At 44.7% G+C, this 14,393-nt stretch overlaps 3 protein-coding genes across 3 annotated transcripts in view; 1 reads left to right on the top strand and 2 right to left on the bottom strand.

The window, feature by feature from the left end:
• On the bottom strand, positions 1-1,778 carry TMEM186 (transmembrane protein 186). Its single transcript, XM_050317050.1, has 2 exons — positions 1,656-1,778; positions 1-922 (listed from the first exon to the last, which is right to left on the bottom strand). The coding sequence occupies exons 1-2, from the start codon at positions 1,662-1,664 to the stop codon at positions 194-196; spliced, it is 738 nt and encodes a 245-aa protein (XP_050173007.1). The 5' UTR covers positions 1,665-1,778; the 3' UTR covers positions 1-193.
• On the top strand, positions 1,712-9,258 carry PMM2 (phosphomannomutase 2). The gene is made up of 8 exons (XM_050317051.1): positions 1,712-1,802; positions 2,063-2,174; positions 3,162-3,238; positions 3,852-3,943; positions 4,686-4,785; positions 5,773-5,848; positions 6,938-7,053; positions 8,100-9,258. Exons 1-8 carry the CDS (start codon positions 1,737-1,739, stop codon positions 8,202-8,204), a joined length of 744 nt encoding a protein of 247 aa, XP_050173008.1. The 5' UTR covers positions 1,712-1,736; the 3' UTR covers positions 8,205-9,258.
• Positions 9,259-9,547: 289 nt separating this feature from the next.
• The window catches only part of CARHSP1 (calcium regulated heat stable protein 1), a 35,221-nt gene continuing 30,375 nt past the window's right edge, over positions 9,548-14,393 (bottom strand). The window contains exon 4 of the mRNA XM_050317053.1: positions 9,548-11,256. Within this exon, the coding sequence (XP_050173010.1) occupies positions 11,094-11,256 (163 nt within the window). The 3' untranslated portion in view covers positions 9,548-11,093. The remainder of the gene's footprint in view (positions 11,257-14,393) is intronic.

The raw sequence follows: 14,393 nt of genomic DNA, 5'->3' as shown, positions 1-14,393 counted from the left end.
TTAACAAGCTGCAAAGACATTTAATCCAGTGGATTATTCTTTACCACTGTGACTTTCTATGCTGGGTGCACTTACAGCAGGCTTTGCATAGGAAAAGGAGAGGGGTGTCAGTGTGGTAAACTAATTAAACCTCATGGAACAACAAGCACAATGAACATGAAACATGGAAAATCACTGGAAATGAGCTGCTGCATCACACAAGTTCTCCAAATATTTGAATAAACTTCTCTCTGTCTACAATCTGTCCATACTTAACTGTGAAATATAAAGTATCTGTGCTGTTGTACCGTTTGAACTGGAGAAGCAGCTCCTCCTTGCTGTCTCCAACTTCATCCAAAGTCACCACTGTCTCTATGGGACAGTAAATGTCATTCCGTCTTCCCCAGAACGTCAAGTGGGCCACTCTGACAGTTTGGCCAGTTTCACTCAAGTAGATGAATCCAATAATTCTTCTAAAAAAGTAACTCATACTATACAACATTGCACCAGCAAAGACTGCAAGGCCAGTTGCGTATAAGACGACATTCTGAGACACCTGGTTCTGCAGGTAGAGGTACCAGATGGGAGGCAGCGTGACCACGGTGGTGGCAGTCTGCAACAGCTTCAGTCTGGACACGACCCTGCAGTACTTTATTCCTGGAAACCTGTAGACCAGTTTGAACTCTTCTGTCCTCCCATCCACAGCCTTCTGCTGGACCGCAGCAGCAGTGGCTGAATGGGACAGACACACAGACTGTCTCCTGAGGTAATTGGTAACACCACTGACTTGCTGGTTTTGTGGCTGCAAACACTCCCACGTGCCAAAAGTCCAGGGTGGGCGAGCATCTCCCCTTCTCCATGACCTTGTCCAGAGCTCCTTCTGTAGACACCTCCCAAAAGCTGGTGCCACGCAGAGTTTAGTCCTGACTGTGCAGAGCCAAGCCTGTAAGGGAAGGTTCCCACAGGTCATCATTTGAGCCCTCTTTATAACTGAACCACAGTGAGCTTAGTCAGTCCCTCGGGCACCTACAGACAGCAAAGCACAAACCCCCGCTCAGAGTAACCACAAACCAGTGTTCTGTCACGGGTGTTCGTGCTCACATCCCCCCGGGGCAAAGGAAAACACTTTGGATAACACTTGGAAAACACTCTGGATAACACAGTTAACTGAGATAACCAGTTAGCTCACTGAACGGACCCCACGGCATCCCCTGCCTCTCTCGCAGTTTGGTTTTCACGTTCGAGCCACACCAAGGCACTACGGGCCGCTTCAAAGCAAAGAGGGCAGGGAACGCGGGATGACATCGGCGACTTGCTAAATAACCACTTAAGGTAATTTAAGGAAACGAGGGGGGAAAAAAAGCGGACTAGGCACCATAAAAGGGGAGAGGGGAGAGCGCTCTACACCGAGAGAGGGCCTGAAGAAAGAGGGACCAGACCCCGGGGACGTGCAGGATAACAGGAAGGAAGGCACCCTGGCGCTGCCCCCGCCGCGCTGTGACACGCGAGAGCCAGCGCCCCCGGGCAGGGACGCGTGGGGAGGGGAAAGGGAAGGGAGAAGAAAAGCAAAAGGGAAGGGGACCGAGAACGGAAAGGGAAAAGGGAAAAAGGAACGGGAACCGGCGCGTCCCCTGCAGCCCCCACTCCATCCCCTCCCACCCCGTCCCGTCGCTCACCGCCGCCATGTTCCCGCCGCGGCCGCACCGCCCCCTCAGCGCGCGGGGCCCGCCGGGAGGGAGGCCCGGCCCGGCCCAGCCATGGCCCCGCCGCCCGCAGCGCTCTGCCTGTTCGACGTGGACGGGACCCTCACGGCCCCGCGCCAGGCGAGTGCGGGACGGGGCTGCGGGGGGGGGGAAGGTGTGCTCCGGGCTGTCACCGCGGGGCTGTGGGCGCTGGGGGAGCGGGGGGGTGTCCCACAGCGTGCGAGCCCTCGGGCTGGGTGGGCGAACTTGCCGCGCCCCTTAAGGGGGAAGCAGAAACATCCTCCCCGTCCCTCGGAGCCGGTGCTGCCGGTCTGTGGTGGTGGTTGCGGAGCGGCTGAATGCCGCACGCAGGGCGGGCTGACGGGTGTGTTTGGGCGCAGAGGATCTCGCCGGAGATGGCGGCGTTCCTGCAGCGGCTGCGGCAGAAGGTCAAGGTTGGCGTGGTGGGAGGCTCCGACTTCGCCAAGATCCGCGAGCAGCTGGGCGAGGACGGTAAGGGCCGCGCTGGTGCAACCCCGAGCTACCCACGGGGAAGTCAGGAAGGTCAAACGCAGGTTAAACCCTGTCCGTTCCCCTCCTCCCTTGCTTTGAGCTGTTCTTCCCGGTGATGTCGCGTTGCACTCAGTCTATGAAGAGCTGTTTCCTGGCACGTGGAAACTGCAGCCTGTTTCATTTTACGCGTACCTCGGTATCATATTAAGGGATTGTGAACTGATGGTGAACTCCTGGCAGAACCTTGGGAGGGCTTTTTCCCGTTGCTGCTTTACGGTGGAATTGTGCGTGTGACACCCACGTGTGGCTGCTCAGCTGTGAGCACATCCCTGGATGGTCTGACTTTGTTCACTGCACCATAACCCGCATAACAAACCCCTTTTGTTATGAGGGTTATGGTGCAGCGATGGGCTCTCACTCTAGTCCTACAAGAGACGCTTCCTTTTCTGTGTCTTTAATGGTCTTTACTTAATTGATGCCACTGACAGCCTCCTGTCATGCTCAGATAACTCATAATTTGTTTGGCTTCCAAGTGGTCTCCACTAAGGCATATCATTCTGTGGTGTTGTAGTAAGAGTCCCACAACTGCCAGACATCTGCTGAAGATTAGTAACACTGAGGAAACAAACGTAAAAGAGCAGTATTTGACTTGCTCTCTCACCAGGCTGTGTGCCACGTTTTTGCAGTATTTGAGGTGTTCAGTCACTTCCTTACACTTAATGCCAAGAGGCATATTTTCAGGAGAGGAAGAGCCTTTGAGCAAAAACACAGGTAACTCAACTGAGTGACTTTTTGTGATTTGAGGTGTGCATTAATCTTAGTGAGGAATGGGAGTGGCTTTGATCCTGTGCTTAATGTTATGCTGCTGAATCTTTCATGCTTTAGGATCTAATGTTTGCTGTATTTTAACCTGTTCAGCATGTAAGGCAAACTGCATTAAACATGTGGGGAAAAAGGATGTGTTACTGTCTTTCTGTTTGCTTACAGTGGTTGAAAAATATGACTACGTGTTTCCAGAAAATGGTCTTGTAGCGTACAAGGATGGGAAATTCCTGAGCAAGCAGGTAAGTGTGAAATTTCCAGTAGTGAGAAAGAGAAATTTTCTACAGATTTTCTAAAGACTTTGCTTTGTTGCTGCAGTGCAGTCCTCTGTAATCACCCTTCTAACAAAGGCCAAAATTGCTGCTGTTTTCATGTGTTACCCCTGTTAATGGATCATTCATTTGGCCTGTAATGTTCAACTTAAGTAATGGAGAGTAAACATTTAAAAAGAGATACTGGCTGAAATTGCTCCCGTGAGCAGTGGTTCCAGGTTACTGCAGGAACAAGCTCCATTTCTTCATGCTTGGCTACAGCAGATATTAACTGCAGTTTTTGTTTAGGGCTGCTGCCTCTGGCCCACAGTTTCCTTCTAAACTCGGTGCAATAAGGGAGCATATTAAAGGATGTATAACAGTTTGGTGTTATGGGTAAAAAACAAAAAAAGTAAACAAAAATTAAAATGAGAGCCTTCAGTTAATACTCTGTGTGCATCAGCTGAGAGTTACTGATTGAAGGCGTGTTTGTTCCTCTGTGGTATTAACCATGCCTGATTATCCAATGTCTGTGTTTTCCATATGACTTGCTTTTAGAATCTCAAATTCTGGACCCTTGGTTGAATGGTGTTTATTTTGTTAGAGCATTCAGGGTCACCTGGGTGAGGACATTCTTCAGGATCTAATCAACTACTGCCTGAGTTACATTGCAAAGATTAAACTGCCAAAGAAGAGGTATGTGCACACACACCTCTCACATGTTCTCCTTGTTACAGTGTTGGACATCAGGAGGTAAAGCTCAGCTCAGGCTGCTCAGGAAAAAAAAAAAAAAAAAGAGTAATTTGTGGTTTTATGAACACTCTGTATGTGAAACAGCTCAATCCATGCATACAAAGACAAGCTCCCAGCTGGAGCATAGGATTTGAAAGACTGAATCAGTATTTATATTTAAGAGGGAAGGAGACCCAGTTTTGAAGTAGGAATGTTTCCTTGTTGTGTTTGGAATTCAGCAGCATAATGTTTTCTAGAAATGAGAGGTGTGCAGCAAGACCAGCTCTGTGTGACACGTGAGGTGCAGCTGTTTCAGGCACTAAAATGCACCATGTGAGGCAGGGTAGGACATTGCCCAGATTGATGTGAATTTTGCAGCTTCACCCCAAAACAGCCAGCTTGGCCTGTCTGGCTCTGAGGATTGGGTGGATGGGATGCTCCAGTCACACTTTTAAAACCAAGTCGTACTTTTAGAAGTCAGAAAGGATGATGTTGAGGTTGCCAGATTGAAATAAAACTCAGAAACACTCCTTGGTGCCAGAGGTATTGGTTCCTACATGTGTGGGGGTTTATGCATACAATGAGAGGCTGAAGTAGGCAGCTGATTCCCACTGTCTTCGGAATTAAACAGAAGTTCATTATGATATTTAGTGTTTTGATCCATTTTTTCATCTGTTTCCTGTCTGGTTAATCAATCCTTTTCCAGAGGCACTTTCATTGAGTTCCGGAATGGGATGTTAAATGTGTCCCCCATTGGAAGGAGCTGCAGCCAGGAAGAACGACTTGAGTTCTATGAACTCGATAAAGTGAGTTACAGCTCTTGAAAATACCCAGCTCTCCTGGAGGAGGCAGTTACAGCCAGGTTATGATTTTTAAAAAACTTCTATACTTTCTGCAATTTTTTTCATTGTAATCCATGTACTTTAATGAACTTCTTCATTCAGACCTCAGCAGATAGGCAATAGTTTTTTTGTGGCAATGGTTAACAATGATTACTTGCAGAAGGGGTGGGTTTGACTCATGTTTCTTTTAATCCAGAACACCCAACCTCTACACATGGGGTAAAAATCCTGTCCTAGATAAACCATTCCTTGGTGAGCTCTTTAATGTACCAGCCTGCATCTGTTCAAGTCAATAAAACTATTCCTTTACTTGTCCTCTGCAAAGCCTTTTAAGGCAGAATTTTAACAGCTGAGATCAAACTATTCACTATTTATCCTCCTTTGTACACAGCTAAATGTGCAAGGCTGAAATGAATCTGAGCCACCAGAGTTCTGTTTCCTGCTACACCACAACAACTGTTTCTTACCCAATTAAAAACTGAAACCTAATTCCTCAAAAGCAGACTTTACCTGTGACTCAGTTAATGGATGCTGAAGGATATCTAAGATACCTAAGCATTCTGAAAAAACCCTTTTTGGAGTACACCACCTCAGAAGAGTAGTAGCAGTTTTTTAGACTCTTCCTTCCTATGCCTCAGTCTTCCCATTTGTAAGACTGAATATTTTTGGGAGCTGAAGCACACTTCTGTAGTGTTCTAAGATTTTCAGATGGAAAAGCAAACATCTCAGCATGTACGTGAAGTTTTGCTCTTTTTTTTTTTACAAGTTGGTAACAGATTAAAGTGGGAAGATTCTCAGCATGCTGCCAGTAGTAATAAAATGTGGCTGTATCACAGTCCTAGTACTCAGACCTCTGGATATATTTGAGATGTTTTGGGGGGTTATCTTTTCACTGATGAACTAACACAGCATGTCACTGATGTGTGGTTTTGTTTTGGTTTTCCTTAACAGAAGGAGCATATAAGAGAGAAATTTGTGGCTGATTTACGAAGAGAATTTGCAGGCAAAGGCCTCACATTTTCTATAGGTAATACTTTAAAAGAATGTAATTTAAAACATCAGTTAATTTTAAATTTCATTACAGTCATATTGCCTTGTGGCTGTGACATATCCCATCTCATCTGTGTGACAGTTCTCACTGGGGGTGGTTGCAGGCAAGACTGAGCATCTTTTTCCTCTTAAGCTTTCACTGGGACATTTTAATTGTGATCCATCAACAAAGAGAACTTCATTTCTTGTCATCAGTTCATTGTCCTGTAATGTCAGTTGTATGACTGATTCTGCTCATTTTGAAACATATTATATGCTTCTATTTAGTCAGAGTTGTTTCTGTGAATCAGTTTTGATCAGAACTATTCCATCAGTGCTGTTCAGCTGCCCTTGGTTCTTCAGTTCTGACTGCATTGTGTGGGAGGAATGAAAGAATCCAAAAGCAAGTGCAAGCTTAAAGAGAAAAATTATAATAGAGGAGGAATTAATATTCCTTCTTTTTTTCCCTTCTCTCCTAATATATTACCACATTCCTGCCCTGTGTTATTTTTCAGAAAGTCTGGTTGCCATTAGTGCTGTGGTATTGAAGCACTGAGGCAGAAATGAACTGAAATGCAGCTCTCCTGAAGCATGTTGTAAATACCTTTAGGACACCTGCTTCAACTGGGGATCATGCTTTTAGGTATTGGGGAAGTCCAAGGATTCAGATTGGAACAGTTGTTGTCCTCTTAGGGTGTGTTTTAAAAGGCTGATTTCCTCCTTTTTCTATTCTGAAAGCCTTAGAAAGTCTTTTGCCTAAGACTTTATGGCTGTACATACACCTATGACTGCTTTCATTTGTGCCCTTTCTTTCTAAAAAAGTTCGCTTTTTGGGAACACACTAAGACTTTCACATTTGTTTAAGGGATAAATAATCATCTCTAAATCACAACTGTAATAACTGCTACCCTATAAAACACTTTCTGTACTTACAAGACTTAACTCCAGGGTCTCACAATATTTCTGTGGCTTCTGCAAAGCTCCCCCTGCCTAAAATCTTACCCAGTTTAGGATTTCTTCACTTCCTCTCCCCTCAGAAATGTCTTCTTACAGTCAAACCAGTCTGCTTGGTTCATCTCTATCCTAGGAGGGCAGATAAGCATTGATGTGTTCCCCGATGGCTGGGACAAGAGGTACTGCTTAGGAATTGTTGCCAATGATGGATACAAGACGATTTATTTCTTCGGAGACAAGACTATGCCAGTGAGTAATTTGTTGTATTAATTTCAGAGCTGTTTTAAAGCACAAGTACTGTAGGTTCTAACCTTTCAACCTTATTCCTGATGAGAGCTGAAGTCAGGGTGCAAACACACATCCATGTTTAACTGGCTGTGCTGCTGGGGGAGAGCTGGGAGGTTTTCCTCCTGTTTCCTGAAATGAACACAGGGTTCCTGACAAACTTAATAGAAATTGTTTGTAAATGGAACTTCTGTAATTCTGTTAAAAACCTAGGTGACATGACTATGTGATGAACTGATCATCCTGTGTGGCTAGTGTAGATTGATGCTTCCTGTTGGCTGGTGTTTATTAAACATATGTATTTCCCATTTAGTTTAATGCTGTTCCTTTGCTCACCACTGTCTCCACGTTGAGGAACTGAACATAGTCCCTGTCCCCCATCATTGGGCTCAGCAGGGCAATTCAGAGGCTTTTAAAAATCCTGAGCGGAGACCTGACAAGAGCCTGTGAGGGCAATGACAAGCACAAGGACTTGGATGAAATGAAAGCTGTCTGAATATGGCCAAGGGACAGGGTCAGGCTAAGTTTTACAAGAAAAGGCTTAGTTTTGTAAGAACTGAGAGTAATAAAACTCAAGTTACAAAGAACTTTACAGATTTATAAACTTGCAAAGGTGAAATTTTAAAAGAAAAAGGCAATGAAATTAAAAGGTTTTTCTCCCTTGACATCAGCTGCAAAAGTAATCACCTGTCCCTCTGGCATGGAGTTCATGGACAGTTCATTTTAAACCCTGTAAGTGGCAGTGCAGCATTTTCAGAGTGTTGAATTACCAAGAGCTGCTGCTGACCCCGTGCAAGCAGAGTAGCAAACAGAAACTTGGGAACTGCTTCCTGCAGTGCTCCCTGGGGCTCTCAGGTATCTCTGCTCATGCAGGTGGCACTGCTGTTGTTCCCTGAGCCTTGTCAGGTGTCCTGTCACTGCAGCTCCTTGGAAAAAGGCCCTTCTTTCCTTTATATGTCCATTCTGTGTGATTATATGTTAAATAAAACTAAATCCTCTTCTGCTTCCAGGGAGGGAATGACTATGAAATTTTCACAGACTCCAGAACAGAAGGCCACAGCGTCACATCCCCCGAGGATACCAGAAGAATCTGTGAAGAGCTATTTTTTAAATAGAAGACTTTTAGAATTCACACTTACAGGACGGTTAAAACAGCTTAATAACTTGAAACATCCTCTTCATTCTGTATTGTGTTTTGTAACTGTGTAATGAATAGGAGGTGCTTTGCAGGTCAGTCATTACTGAAGGGAAGTGTTTTAATTGAAGAGCCCTTGCTGATCAGGGGAACACAGCAGAGCACATTTAGCACCATCCTTTCAAGTACTGTTTTCTTTGTGTTTGGGTTGGTTTATATTTTTTATTGGTTTTTTAAGTCATCAGTAAACATCCTTAACTAATTAATTACATTTTAGGGGGCAAGGGCGGGCATAATCTGCCTCTAGTTGATTTATGGCCTTGAAATTTGCCTGCAAGGCTTTATCCCTAGTTTTTTTATTTTGAGGCTGCTTTTTAAAAGATGAGCATTTTATAAGAGTTATTTTTTTAAATACTGCCTTATGCTACAAAATCATGAATTATAAGACATTTGGGACTTTCTTGACTAAAACTGGAAGATGAGTAGAAGAGAAAGGATTTATTTCTTCATGGAGCTGGGAAGATTGAACTGAGCCATAAGTTCCTGATCCCATGTGTGTTCCAGTGTGTGGTCAGAAGGTGCTTCAAGTCTCCCACCCCTGGGAAGGCTGGACCAGCTGGGGCCACAGTTACCTCCTCAGAATGGTTGTGTTGTCAAGGTACAGTCGGATCATGGTACCTACAATCTGTAGACTATTTAAAAAATAAAAAAAAAATGGTAAAGATAATCAAAGTAACTTCATCACAGTAACAAAATATACTTCTGTCACTTTCTGATAGTTTTCTGATTTTCTTTTTAAGAAAGAAATTAAGGTTAAATGAGATTTTAGCACTAAGATAATGACCTGAATTATGTTTCTCTTAAAATTCAAGTCAACATCTGACAATCCATGTAACTGTTAATATTACCTTTCTCATCTGGCATTATAAAAGTAATCTTGTGTATGAACAATTTAGTAAAGGAGAATCAAATCTCATAATGAAAAATTACTGTTTCACTTTGTCATTTTGGCAAATAAAATACTTTAAGCAGAACCTGTTGCACACTGCCTCTCTGTACAAAGAAATGAGGGACTTGAATCTTTCCAAGTTTATGTGATACCTGCTCAGTAAAAAAATGGGAGAATACAATCTTTGTGTACCAACCCAAATCCCCAGAAGAGCTTACAAAAAAAGGAGAGGGAACTGTAATGCACCTCATGCATCAAAACTGTCTTATCTTCCCAAGTTTTGTTATATAACATTTTTAAATATCAGACACCTGCATTCTCCTCTCCTTGATCATCTTCACCACCACCAACCCAGGGAGGAGACTGAAGACATGTTAAAGCATTATAATGGTCGCATTTATTGTAAAGAAAGCAGTGTGTGATACTCCAACAAGCTGGACAGTGATAAATCCACCACTACCGAGTCTTATGGGTCATAAAAAACAAAGCCAAGCTCCAAACCCCACTAAGACTGGTTTTTATCATACACCACAGTGTGATACTGGTACAGCCAAGGTAAAACAAGCCAGCACAGCAGTTACTGACCTCAGCCCCTCAGAACAGATCCTGTCCTGGGAGTCCTGGGACACGTCCTGACAGCAAGCACCTGCTGGTAGAACTGCAAATAGGCAACTGGAGTTACACTGGCTCACACAACTGACAAGAGCTGTGCCATCTTTTTTATTTTAATTTTTTTATCATTATATTTGCAAAGTCAATAAAAATCCACTGTTAGGAACATGATAAAGAAAAATGCTGCATTTGAAAAAAAAAATATGTGGAAGGTAAATAGGAACAGAACTAAGTTAGCTGCACTACAACTACATGAAGGGAAGAGTAACTCTATCACGTCCTACCGAGCAAGAGTTTCAGGGAAGCAGATGTAGAATGTACTTCACCAAGACAGCTGAGCCTGTTGAGTAACTCACACAGTATTTTACACAGGGTCACCTGAGCAGCACAGCCTGCTGTTCAGAAGGGCAGTTATCCTGCCTGCCTGGTGGCACACCGTGGCAGGGAGGCAACTGTCTGCCACCCAGAAGGTCATCTTCAGCCTTGTCTAAATTCAGACACAGTCAGAGGCCATGAATTATCCACTATTCTACAGCTTTCTACCCCTTACCTTGAACCATATTTTTTTAATTTGGGTTGGAACTTTGTTTATTTAATACTGGCCTATAAAATTTGTTGCTAATCAACCATCAAGGCACCTAAGTAAATTCACAAGCAATCCTGACTTTACAACCCCAATACAGTTTCCACACTCGTGCAGCCACAGCATGTGCAGATGGTGCACTGGAAACCACTAGATGGAGAATTTCCACCTCGTGGCTGCTGCTGTTTGTGAACTTCCTTCCACGAGGACAACAAATTGCAGCAATGAACACCTCTCTCTCTCAAGGCAAGGCATTCAGGCACTGTTATCAGCAATAAATGTACTGTAACCCTACAGAAGAGCAGTCCAAGGGAACAGAGGGCTCACACAATGCCAGGGTCTTGGAGTTATGGCCATCTGCACTAGAACAGCCCTCCTTAAACCTCTCCCCACTCCCCCTGGGCATTTCCTGGAATCAGTTCACAAGATGAAAGGAAAAAAACAAACCTACCCTCCTCCACCAAGCACACAAACTAGGTCTCTTTAAATACATTTTTTGTAAACACATTATGCTAGATTTTTTTCATTAGCATTCGAATTGCCTTTTTTTTTTTTTTTTTTTTTTTTTTAAATCAGGCCAGCTATAAAAAACAGTAATTCTGGCCTGCTTCTGCTTCATTGACAACACAGTGTTTCCTCCTGCAACAACACGTAGAATATTCTCAGGACAGGTCCCCTGCAGGCAGCTGTTGAGCAGTGACCACACAGGTCAACCCGGGGACACCTCAGGGGCTGACGACGTGCCCCGACCAGGTCTCGTGCTTGGTGCCAGGGGCGAGGTGGGTGATCACCACCTCCACTGCCTGCAGCTTCTCGTTCTTCGGGGGGATGGTGCACATCTTGTAGGTGACCTCGTCGCCCGCCACAGGAACGTACTCGCCCTCGATGCTGCGGAGGGGAAGCTCCAGTTAGTCACAAATCACATAAACACTCCCTTGCAGCTCCTTTAAATTTTTATCATAATAATTAGCTTGGATGCTCAAGACACTTCAGGTTTGTTTGGTTTTGTTTACAGAGCCTGTGGTCAACCAAAGTCTGACTGGTTGTCTTGCAGCAAAATCCTATGGGAATACTATAAACGCCACCATCACCCTAAAAAAACCCAACTAAAAAAAAACTCAAAATGAAAACAGAAAAACACGATAATCCCCACAGTAATATACCTTAAAGAATATTCAAGCTTGAGCAGCATTGCTGTGAACTCTGCACCAGCATCTCACCTGCCGGCAGCACTAGAGGGCAGGGCTGACGCTCTTTGGTATTTACTTCGGGGATATGGGTTTTAAACTACACAAAGTTGATCCTTTTCTTCTTTCCCTCCTTCTCATTTAAGTTTTTGAAGTTTGGGTTTGGGTTTCTTCCTGTTTTCTTTTTAAAAAAGGATTGTGCCACGTAATGAAAAGAGTTTACCTTTAGATTACTCCACGGTAACAGTTTGTGATATGAAAAAAAAGAGCCCAAGTGAGCTGTGGTGTCAAATATTTCAAAATTACTTGCTGTGAGAAAAGAGAGTTGTGCCACCCTGATGTGTTGCACTGCAGAAAAACTCATCCAGCGCTTGGGAAGATTTCCAGGAGTCGCTCACCCCTACCTATCCCCCACCAATGTGATGCTGTGGGATGCTGGAGGACTTTCACTTTGCAGCTGTAACTGCATGTGAGTCCTTATCCTGAATCCGTGGGAGATGGCCAAAGGGCTGTCACCTTCTGTTCAGAACAATGTGCTGATGACACAGAGACTGGCAAAGTGCAACAGCCTTCCTCACCCACACCCCTGTGCTCGACATCAGAGCTTTGTAATAAAAATCCCAGCATGTGCCAGTGAAGACCAGCAGAGATTCTTCCATCCTGCATTGCCACGAGGCTCTGACAGTACAAAAAATGCTCCTTCACCTTTCTTTAAATACAGTTACACAAGCCCATATCCACCTTCCCCTCCTCTGACAGCCTAGGCTCTAGACCTCTTACTGTTTGAGGGGTTTCAGTGTCTCTCAGCAGCATCTGTATTTGGGAACAGATAAAACACTAATAACAAATTCTACCTGACTGGTGTGACTTGCTTGTGAATGCCTATTAACTGGAGGTAAGATTTGGGTTCAGGAAAGGAAAAAAAAAAAAAATCATCCAGGACAGAAGTTTTGTCACACACTGCTGGGTTTGTTATTTGCCTTCACTGGGAGCACGGCCACACCACTCAGGAATTTTACCCCACCTGTTTGTGTTTGTATTAATAGCAGAGATCTCAGATTTTAGCAGTGCCCTTCATATCCACTCTCATCTTGTGACCCATTATTGTTTGGGCTTTTCTATTGCAGGAAAGACTGGCAGGACTGATAGGAGGTAAATTCACTGGCCCTTACTGCCAGTTGTGACTTCACATCAGAGTCTGCTTCTCCCCTCTGCTCTGCAGAACTTCTTCAGCTTCATCTCCTGCACTGCCTCTCCCCAGCCCTTCCCCCTTTGAGGGTTGCCTCAGCTTCTGCTCCCTTCTGAAGCCTTGTGAGTGCTGCTCAAGGAGCTGGTGCCAGGCTGTGCTGGAGCAGAAGCAGCCAGGGACAGGATGGGTAACCAGGCATGTACAAGGAAAGCTAAAACTGACCCATAAATCAGAATTTCTCCCATGGGAAATTCAAAAGAAAGAAGTCATTGTTTGCTTACTGATTGTATCAACATGATATTGAAAACGCTCCTGTATCTGAATATGGATCTAAATGCAGTTAAATGCAGTCCCAAGGCCTGTGGCTTGAAATGCATGTCCTTCAGACTTTACTTCCCTCTACCCCAGAGCTGCCTGTGACTACAGGAATGAGACCCAAAAGGGCATGTCCTAAGCCGAACCCTTCTGACAAGTGCCTGGAAAAACAGGAGTAAATTGAAGGCAGAAAAAATATTTACAGAAAAATCAAGATAAAGCCTCCTTCATCAGACCTGACAGCCCTTTCCAACCCACGCAGGCTGATCCAGCTGACCTTTATTAACTTCCAAAATCTCCAGGCCAACCTGTCAGCCCAGTCCTGTATCACACCACATTCAAGCTCCCACATCTGACTCCTGCTGTGCTGTCCTCTCCAGTTACTGCCTTCATTTATACCCCACCTAGCCCATCTCCAACAGGTTTAAGCTTCTTTCAGGTGCAAAGGGACTGCACATCCAAATTTTACTTTCCTTTCAGAAGCAAAGATTAACTACCTTTTCTACTGCCAAAGGAATTTGCCACCAAATACCCTGCAGTTTACCCTGACTTTGAAACAGTGGACTCCAAGCAAGGACGTACTTGCTGGCGCTGCATCAGAGCCTGACAAAGGGGTGTGAAGTCCCAAGAAGAGACACAGGAGAGGGTCAAACCACGAGTGAAAATGGGAATGGCACATATAAATCACATCACCTTTCCTACTTGAACCCCTTGAATGATCCCTTGTTGCCAAAAATATTGTTGCTATAGAGTTAAAACCACATTGCCATGAGCAGTAACTCTCATCACAGCCCATGCAACCCCAGCTGAGCAAGGCAAACACCTTTCCATGGGAGGCAACACAGCACAGGCATTTTCTCTGCACAAGGGAACACGGGGAGAGCAAAACACAGCGAGCAGAAACATTCCCAGATGGATGTAATGGACACAGACAACGAGAGCTGAAGCAGAAAGGCTACACTGGCTCAGGTACAGCTGAGCCACTGCAACAAGCCCCAGTGATACACATTTGTTCAGGGGTCCTCAAGCACCAGGACCAGCTGCAGACAGTGTTCCAAGGAGCACAGGTACAGCAGATACGTGGGGCAGCAACTAAAGCAGCATCTCCTCTTGGAGTTACAGCCACTCCAGAGCCTTTGAGTGCTGCACAGGGCAGGAACACACACAGCGAGCAATGAGATCACCACAGTGCAGGCATCAAATGAAACGGATGCCCTGCCCAGGAAGGGATCACAGGTTTGGCTGAAAGGGTTTGTTTTTAAGAAACAGGAACCTTACATGTTCTTTAAAAGCTGCTGTGAAACAGGATGAGCCACAGTTAGCAAAATAAACAT

The sequence above is a fragment of the Myiozetetes cayanensis genome, unplaced genomic scaffold (assembly GCF_022539395.1).
Source record: "Myiozetetes cayanensis isolate MyiCay16 unplaced genomic scaffold, myiCay2020 scf20-37, whole genome shotgun sequence".
Taxonomy (NCBI): Eukaryota; Metazoa; Chordata; class Aves; order Passeriformes; family Tyrannidae; genus Myiozetetes; species Myiozetetes cayanensis.
Note: the sequence above shows the minus strand (reverse complement) of the source record. Positions and strands in the feature narration are given on the sequence as shown.